At 54.5% G+C, this 8,114-nt stretch overlaps 1 protein-coding gene across 4 annotated transcripts in view; it reads right to left on the reverse strand.

Annotated features, from left to right (window-relative positions):
* The window catches only part of vwde (von Willebrand factor D and EGF domains), a 9,041-nt gene extending 1,150 nt beyond the window's left edge, over nucleotides 1–7,891 (reverse strand). The window contains exons 1-26 of one of the 4 annotated variants that reach the window (XR_008416706.1): nucleotides 7,697–7,891; nucleotides 6,915–7,105; nucleotides 6,613–6,844; nucleotides 6,459–6,533; nucleotides 5,887–6,116; nucleotides 5,733–5,822; nucleotides 5,513–5,654; nucleotides 5,237–5,451; nucleotides 5,073–5,146; nucleotides 4,735–5,008; nucleotides 4,424–4,620; nucleotides 3,597–4,360; nucleotides 3,400–3,536; nucleotides 3,173–3,325; nucleotides 3,010–3,114; nucleotides 2,841–2,955; nucleotides 2,518–2,777; nucleotides 1,975–2,194; nucleotides 1,591–1,908; nucleotides 977–1,288; nucleotides 816–911; nucleotides 658–753; nucleotides 490–585; nucleotides 338–433; nucleotides 187–282; nucleotides 36–121 (exon numbers count right to left, since the gene is read on the reverse strand). Coding sequence is in view for 3 of the 4 variants with exons in the window: in XM_053888225.1 (XP_053744200.1) it covers nucleotides 36–131; nucleotides 187–282; nucleotides 338–433; nucleotides 490–585; nucleotides 658–753; nucleotides 816–911; nucleotides 977–1,288; nucleotides 1,591–1,908; nucleotides 1,975–2,194; nucleotides 2,518–2,777; nucleotides 2,841–2,955; nucleotides 3,010–3,114; nucleotides 3,173–3,325; nucleotides 3,400–3,536; nucleotides 3,597–4,360; nucleotides 4,424–4,620; nucleotides 4,735–5,008; nucleotides 5,073–5,146; nucleotides 5,237–5,451; nucleotides 5,513–5,654; nucleotides 5,733–5,822; nucleotides 5,887–6,116; nucleotides 6,459–6,533; nucleotides 6,613–6,844; nucleotides 6,915–7,105; nucleotides 7,697–7,772 (4,756 nt within the window). In the remaining variant the exon portion in view is untranslated. Of the gene's footprint in view, nucleotides 1–35; nucleotides 132–186; nucleotides 283–337; nucleotides 434–489; nucleotides 586–657; nucleotides 754–815; nucleotides 912–976; nucleotides 1,289–1,590; nucleotides 1,909–1,974; nucleotides 2,195–2,517; nucleotides 2,778–2,840; nucleotides 2,956–3,009; nucleotides 3,115–3,172; nucleotides 3,326–3,399; nucleotides 3,537–3,596; nucleotides 4,361–4,423; nucleotides 4,621–4,734; nucleotides 5,009–5,072; nucleotides 5,147–5,236; nucleotides 5,452–5,512; nucleotides 5,655–5,732; nucleotides 5,823–5,886; nucleotides 6,117–6,458; nucleotides 6,534–6,612; nucleotides 6,845–6,914; nucleotides 7,106–7,696 lie in introns of all 4 variants that reach the window. The other 3 variants (XM_053888225.1, XM_053888226.1, XM_053888227.1) reach the window with 3 other exon arrangements.
* Nucleotides 7,892–8,114: the final 223 nt, after the last annotated feature.

Genomic DNA, 8,114 nt, shown 5'->3' on the forward strand with positions numbered 1-8,114 from the left:
ACCTCTGGCTGGCAAGGCGAAGGGCGGACTCTTACTCCTCTGACATCGCTTCCCCGTGTAGCCTTCAGGACAGGAGCACACGTGGTTCCTCATGCACTGGCCGCCGTTCTTGCATGGAGGGCTGCACACAGCTGACACACACAGTGACTGGAGCTGAGCTCCTGCCGGGTTTGTGGCCAGACTCACCGATGTGACACTGGGAACCGTAGAAGCCGCTGGGACAGGCGCAGACGTCCGGTTTAACACAGGTTCCTCCGTTCAGACAGACGGGCCGACACAGCGCTGGAGAAGAGGAGGTCAGGCCTGGATTTGTTGAAGTGACCCGGTGAAGCCGTACCTGAGCCGCAGGTGGGTCCGTCCCAGCCAGGTCGACACTTGCAGACGTCAGGAGCGACGCACTGACCGCCGTTCTCGCAGTGCCTGTTACACACCACTGACACACACGGCGGGTCACGTCCAGGGTCGCTTCTTTAGATGGGTCTGACTCACTGATTTCACAGCGAGGTCCCACGAAGCCGTACGGGCAGGTGCACAGGTTCCTGGCCAGACACGTCCCACCGTGCTGGCACGCCGGCTCGCACCGCGCTGACTCACCACAGAGATGCTCACGTCATCTGATGTGTGTGTGTGGGGGTGAGTGAGTGTGTGTCCAGCTACCTTCCTCACAGGTGTTTCCGCTGTACCCTGCTGGACAGTCGCACACGTTGGGCTTCACACACTTGCCCTGGTTCTTGCAGTCGGGTCGACAAATGGCTGATGGGAACGAGCCAAATGTCAACGACCTGAAGGCGAACACATTAGTGGAGAATCCTCACCAATGTGGCAGCTATAGCCGGTGTAGCCGTCACGGCAGGAGCAGACGTTGGGCCGTGTGCACTCCATGTTCCGCCCACACTGGTGGCGGCACACAGCTGGACAGACCCGCCTCACATCACTTCTCCACTCTAACTTTCCAGAAACAGCAAGTGGCACACACCTGTGCAGGTGACTCCGTCCCCAGTGTAGCCGGCAGGACATGGTCCGCACCGCAGCAACCCGTCCCTGCTCGCCTGGCACGGGACGCCAGGGTGACAGAGCAAGTCAGCGCAGCTCACTGAAGGTGACGGCTGCGGCAGCCGCGCTCCGCCATCGGCCGACGGTGTCCACCTGTCAGTCCAAGAACCTCGTCTGCTGGAGGAACCTTCAGGTCGCCGAGGTGAGGAGGGGGTCGATGATGATGGGGAGGTGGGAGGAGTCTCCTTGCTGGAGTGAAGTCTGGAGTCAACTACGTCGGTCGGTTCATCCTGAGCTGGAAACCAGACGCCATGTTTAATGAGACTCAGATGATAAATGTGCAGTATTTTTCTCATACACCACTTCAATAGAGGAGGAAATTAATGTGTGATACAGATAAAGTTGCAAAAAATAATAAATTGAATTAAATATACTTTTAAATATACACTTAAGAAAAAAATAACTACAATTATATTTTTGATAAAAATGTGATATTTATCAATGACAACAATTGTAAACAAAATAATAACAATAATAACAAAATCTAAATAAATGAGAAGAAGTAAAAAAACTGGAGGAAAATGAAATTGTAATCACCTGCAGAGCAGTTCACTCCGTTTCCATGAAGACCAGGCGGACATGGTCCACACACGAACCCAGCAGACACGTGCACGCTCTCAAAACAGAGCACACCCGGGTGACAAGGCCGTCCAGAGCAGGGGGAAGGTTTGAGCCTGGGCCGGCTCAGTGGGACGGACAGGACGGAGCCGGACTCACGGGTGCAGCTCCTCCCGTCTCCAGTGAAGCCGCCGGGACAGGCGCCACAGACGTAAGACCCCGGGGTGTTGTTGCAGGACACTCCGGGGAAGCACGGTCGAGAGGCGCACTCGTCCACGTCCTCTCGACACGTCCGACCTGGAGACACAGACGAGTCAGACCCACTTGAGAGGGTGCGGAGCTGGAAGGGAAGAGGTGCCACACCAGTCGCGCCGGGCGGACAGAGGCAGGTGAAGGAGTTGATCCCATCGATGCAGCGTCCAAACCTGCAGGGGTTCGGTTTGCAGTCGTCCACATCCACCTCGCACCTGCGTCCTCTGAAGCCCTCTGGACACGCACACACATAGGCCCCGCCCCCAGCCGGGTCAGTGCCATCGGCAACACAGGAAGCTCCATTCAAACAGTCACAGGAGCGAACTGTAACCTGGCACGGGAACAAAAAGTCAGTCAAATTATTATGTCGTCCATGTTGCACTCTCTCACATTTTACTTCTTCTTGATCTGTTCTGACGTTTCTAAACTGCCGTTCAACCACTCAGTGATCACATGATGTTTTCACGTTTGCCTTTTCATTATTCATTGTTCCAATTTAAAAAATAAAATAAGTAAACTTTCATAAATATTAAACAGAATATGCTGCCTGATATAGTCAATGTAGATATTCTTATTACAGTGTCTAGCTATGACGGTTGTGTTTGACACCATCTAATGTTTGAAAACAGAATTACAGTGTCGTCATGCGGTCACCTGCACCGTGGCTCTGGTCTCAGCCTGACACTCGTCCGTCACTCTGAACTGGAAGGTGTGTGTGTCAGTGGGTTCAGTCTTGGCCTTCCAAGTGAGTAGACCCGAGTGGGTCAGAGACGCTCCGTGAGGACCCGACAGCAAGGTGAAGACCACTGCTGACGCCTCAGGGTCCCGCGCCTGAAGCTGGAGGGACAAAGACTCACCATGAAAAGCCCAAAGCTGAGGAGGTGGAGCCTGGAGGAGCAGCGGGGGCCTGTTACCTACCACATGCCGGGAAGAAGAATTCATGTTAATAAGTTCAGATAGAAGCAGTCTTCACGTACTTTCTGGCGATGACCACGTGTGTTGGGAAGCTTCGGGCCGACAGGAGAGACACGGGCTCCCGGGGCTTGACGCCCCTTCACTGTAGCACATGCCCTCAATGAGGCAGGTTTTCTCCTGCAAGATCAAAGTGAGTCGATAACCAGAGATGTGACCATCATCTGGACTCACCCTGAGTGAACACAGGACTTCTGATCTGAGGGTGCAGATCTGACACGCTCCGTCGAACACAGTCAGGATCTTGGTGTTGCTGTAGCTGTAGCCGTCATTGGACACCTGTGAGGTGACAAGAGCGATGTTTTACCCTGCTCTTTCTCACCAGATATTCACGCACCTTTATCTGCCACCGAGCCAGCGGCCGGTCCGACGTCCACATGCCGGGAGCGTGTGCGCCCCCCGTCGGCAGCCGACACTCCATCGCGGTTGCATCCAGAAAAGTGGCCAGAACAAACTGTGGCCTGTCGAGAACTAACTCGCCACCAACAAGCTGCTCCAGAGACAGAAAGTTGAGTTAAAATTAACCTGGAGTTCGACAGTTCCAGCTCTCAGTTCCGACTCTACCTTTTCTTGAACAAACTCACACTTGAGCTCGTAGGAGTCCTTGAAGCCCTGACCAGAGACGAGGACGCTGGAGCAGTTCCTCTGCTGAACGTCGCACAGGCCGCCCTGCTGCAGCTGGCTAATCTCGGGGATCTGGTCTACAAGACGACAGAGAGGATCAGAAGCGAAGTTTGGCCAGTGGGTCTGGGACTGCTCACCAGACACTTGGCTACAGTCGTAGGATCCGAACCCTGGGAAGCAGACACAGCCCCACTCGGAGCACTGGCCATTCCCGTTGCACAGACCGGGACACCTGAGGACAGCCAGGGCCTCCGGGTGCTGCTCCCTGCTCCTCTTCTGCTCCACCAGCCTCCTCTCGCACTCGTTCTCCAGCAGCGGTAGCACTGCCTCCAGCCACGAGCGCTCGTCTTTCAGCTGGAGGTCGGCCACGCACATGTTCACCGCGGCGTCTAACAGAGAGTCGTCCAGAAGAGGCCGGCACCCTGAAGCCACGCTGGAGTTGACCACAGACTGACTGCACTCAGCTCTGGCCTGCTGCTCCGTCACCCCGGACGGAGTCGGCCATGTTGGCGAGGAGTCCAAGTGAACAACAGGCTCATGGTCTTCAGGGAAGAAGTAGGTCACGCCCGCCAGGTCAGACTGAGTCAAGCTCTGTTGAGGCAGGAGAACGGGCCTCCACCTTCCCCTGTGTCTGGAAGCTCTGTCAGCAGAAGGTCCCACAGTGAAGACGTCACGAGTGGATGAGTGTCTGTGGTCTTCTGTCAGTTCCACGTAGCTCAGATACTCGGCCGTGACGTCCAGAGTAGGGATGATGGAGGGCAGCCTCACATCGCCGTAGTGAGAACAGGTGGAGTCAGAGGAGGACGGAGGAAGACCTGCCTGACAGATACACGACTTGCGGACTGAAGGTGGACTGGGAGTCAGTGGACTGGAGTCAAACAGGCTGGAACCTGGAGGGAGTCTGAGGAGAAGAAGTGGGAATGCGACACTTGGAAATAACAGTAGGAAGCTCATGGCCACTGACCTCCATTGAGCAATGAAACTCTGAAGCTCCGCCAGTGTTGCTCCACTTGTCGAGTGGAAGTCATTTTCTCTCCGTCCATCAAAGCTCCCGCACAGACCCTCAGTGTTGTTCCGGTCCGAGCCAGGAGCTCTGAGTGTCAGACTCATTCCCCAGTCAGACACGTCGGCCCGAACAAATGCTCCAGAGGAGAAGGTCATCTGCAGAAAAAGGAGTGGTTGACACATCAGTCGAAGTGAAAGAGAGAATCATGATCTGTGCAGCCGACGCCTGATCATGTTTGCGCCGATCCAGTTCAGCAGCACCAGACTCACCGTGACCTTGCGCCCCTGGTAGGACTCGGTGATGCGGATGCCGCTCCTGCTCAGGTCTCGGTTCCTCACTGACAGCTGAGGCTTGGTTTCTCCCATCTCTCCGTTGCACATGTCGAAGGTGATGACGTTGCTGTCGTCTCTGACAGCGAAGCCACACACGCAGGAAGCGGCGTGAACCAGGCTGCCACACTCCCACTGACGCACGTGGACCTCGAACGTGCCGCGGCGGCTCCGGTACAGAATGAATGTGCCGATCTGGTTGTTGTCATACGGCCTGCAGGACAGACAGGTCGGATAGGAACTCTCTCTGACGCAGGCAACGACGTCAGCGAGCGTACCTGCCGTCAAACGTGATCATGTGAGGATCGGTGAAGGAGAAACAGAAGGCTGGCTGGACGTCCATCACTGTGATCTGCACCCGAAGCATCAAGAAACAAAAGCTTTGGAGCTTCCACTCAGACCAAACCAAGTTTACCTTTGTGCTCAGTGTTTGGGACATTACCTGAACGGGTTCCGGTGAGTATCCGTTCCACACAAAGTTTCCCGTGACCAAAGGTTGGACTGAGATCCAAGTCATCCTGTTGCCGTCCCTGATTAAATCTGTGACGGCTGTGAAGTGAACCCGAGCTGAGCTGCAGACTCCGTCCCTGCAGGGACCCCGGGACAGATCCACGACGCAGGAGGACAGAGACACATCTGCCCCCAGATGACCATCGTCTGTAAAACAACATTTGTAATGTTTCTGGGTCCCTCATCCACAGCTCTGACAAGCGGTCACCTGGGGTGCTGGTTTGGAGCTGCAAGGACAGGGTGCAGCGGTCAGTGGAGGAACTGTCCAGACACGGGACAGGGACTGTGCTCTCCACCAGCAGCTCATGAAGTTGGCCATCTTCAGAGATGACAGTCTTCTCTGGTTTCAGCTAAAGAGCAGAAGAATCCAGGAAACTCTTTCACTCCACCCAGACACACAGCAGGGATTAGGATTGCTTTCTCCTCACCCTGATCCCAGCGAAGAACTCCTGACTCTCCACCGAGGCACTTCGGAGTTGAGGCGAGTCCAAGTAGAAACTTGAGGTGGCGCAGTAAATCTGACCAGGACAAGACGATGAAAACATTGTTTCATGTGTCATTTCAGTTTTTGGTCTTAAAAACCTTGTCCCCAAGCCGGATGTTGAAGCCGTCCAGCTCGATGAAGACGGAGGTCTGGATGGTGGTCTCCTGTTTCAGCTCCTCTTTCACTCCCAGAGAGGAGAAGCGGGACCACACCACCACGAAGCCCGAGGAGCTGCTGGTGCCGGTCTGGAAGCTGCACTTCAGGTAGACGGAGCTTCCCGAGACCTCGGCCACGATCACTGGAACGGACGTAGCTCGGGGCTGCTTGACTGGCAGAGATGACGCAGAAGGTCAAACAACTCAAATGGCACTTCCTCAGCCGTGTTAAACAAGAAGGCTGAAGAGCGTGAGTCACGAGTGTCGAGGGCGCATGGTGATTTGTTTCATCATCCATCATGATTCTTAATCAAGCTCTTCCCCCTCATTCCTAGAACCTCCAGCGTCGCTATGGTGACCAGCCCCAGCAGACTCCAGGACACATGCTCAGCTCATTAAGGGGAGCAGTGAGGGGCCCGCCAGTGCATTCCTGCCTGCATGGCAACTCCCCGGCCTGCAGGTGGTTATGGGCTTTACCCTAACACGAGGAGACAAGTGCGGACACGGAAACTCACTTTCACAAGATCCTCCAACGTTCACCTCGCCAGGACCGCAGGATGGGGGCGAGGTCACGACAGAGTCCAACGTTTCTGTCGGGGCAAAAGTTAGAAACCAACAGAAGGTTCAGGGCGGGGGCAGCCGTGGGCAGGCGCGGGTGTGCTTGGGTACCCTGGGCGCAGTATCCCATGCATCCCTGCGTGGGCTGCAGCAGGTAGACGTAGAAACCTCCACAGTTGCGGACGGTGACCGGGATCCGGAAGAGACAGCAGTCCCGGGTGTTGCTAGGAAAGAGCTGCCAGGCGGCACAGGCAGTCAGCTGTCGGACCTCCAGTGGGCCCGGCAGGGACTCGCCATCCCCCAGAGAGAGCCACACTGGAGCCTGAGTCCCACAGTGGTTCACCTGAGCAGCAGGCATCCAGTGATTTTCAGGCAATAAAACCATGCTCTCGGGCACAAAACTCAAACTCTACCTCCACGCACTGGGTGGGCATACTGGCGGGCTTGTCGAAAATCTGGAACTGGTACCAGCCAACCACCAGAGAGTGATCACAGATGAAGTCCTGGATGGAGGAGTGCTGCAGCCAGCTGGAGCTGAAGGTGCTGCTGCGATACGGGTTCTGCAGGAGAGTGTGTCCTCCTGGAGCACACTCTGGCGGGAGGACTTCACACACACAGACACTCTCTCACAACTCTTACAATTACATGCAATGGAGCAATGAAGTAACATAATGATAAAAACAAAATGACGATAACTAACTCGACTATTTTCTTTTTGTCGTCAGCACTATTGCAGTTGAGCGCCAGCTTCAGGTGGCTAACGCTGAAAACACCGCTACAGGTGCATCAAAACTGAGCTGAATTATTCAAAGTTTTTTTTCTTTTCTGTTTTATTATTAAACTTAAAAGTCCTACTTCGGAAAAACTGAAGAGATATAAATGTATTCAACCGAATTATTGAAGATGAATTGTTAAACTGATTGGTAGTTATTGTGCAGTGGATAGGTTGATGTCAGAGGAACACAACTTAACGCTACAGCTGGTCTTCACCGGAGGGGACGCGTGACCCCGGTGGACTCCTCCGTAAAGCCTCGGTCACCGTGACCGTGAGTAGCCCGGTGCTGGCACTGATGGACAACTAACACCAACAACCGTGACCCCTTCAAATACTCCTAACTTTTTGTCTTATGGTTCATCCGAGTTTTCAGGCGCAGAAACAACAGGGCTCTGCAGATGGTGACTTGAGGAGACTCACCAGCCTGAGAGAGCGCAGTGCCGGGGATTAAGATCACAAAGCACCGGAGGATCGTCGCGACTCTTCCCAGCAGCATCGTCCCTTTTAGTTTCAAATCAAACAGGAGCAAATGCGGAACCCCGGTCAGTTAAATCATCCAGAGACGTTCCAATCCCCGTTGCTGTTGACTGTTCTGATCATCGGAGACACTCCAACTCCGGCGTGTTAGGAGGGGCGTCCGCGGCGCGCGGTGCACTGTCGCCCGGCCAGCGGTCCACCTTCTGCCGGCCACAGATGGTAACGTCGCATGGACAGCTCTGCCAGAGAATCCGACTTGTTCAATAAATGCTGCCTTTGGAAGTCGTTTGACCGTTGCTGCTGATGTAGTCGAGTAGGGCGTAAATGTTATAGCTATAATTGTTGTACAAGTGATAAAGAA

This window comes from Synchiropus splendidus, chromosome 15 (genome assembly GCF_027744825.2).
Source record: "Synchiropus splendidus isolate RoL2022-P1 chromosome 15, RoL_Sspl_1.0, whole genome shotgun sequence".
In the NCBI taxonomy this organism is placed as follows: domain Eukaryota; kingdom Metazoa; phylum Chordata; class Actinopteri; order Syngnathiformes; family Callionymidae; genus Synchiropus; species Synchiropus splendidus.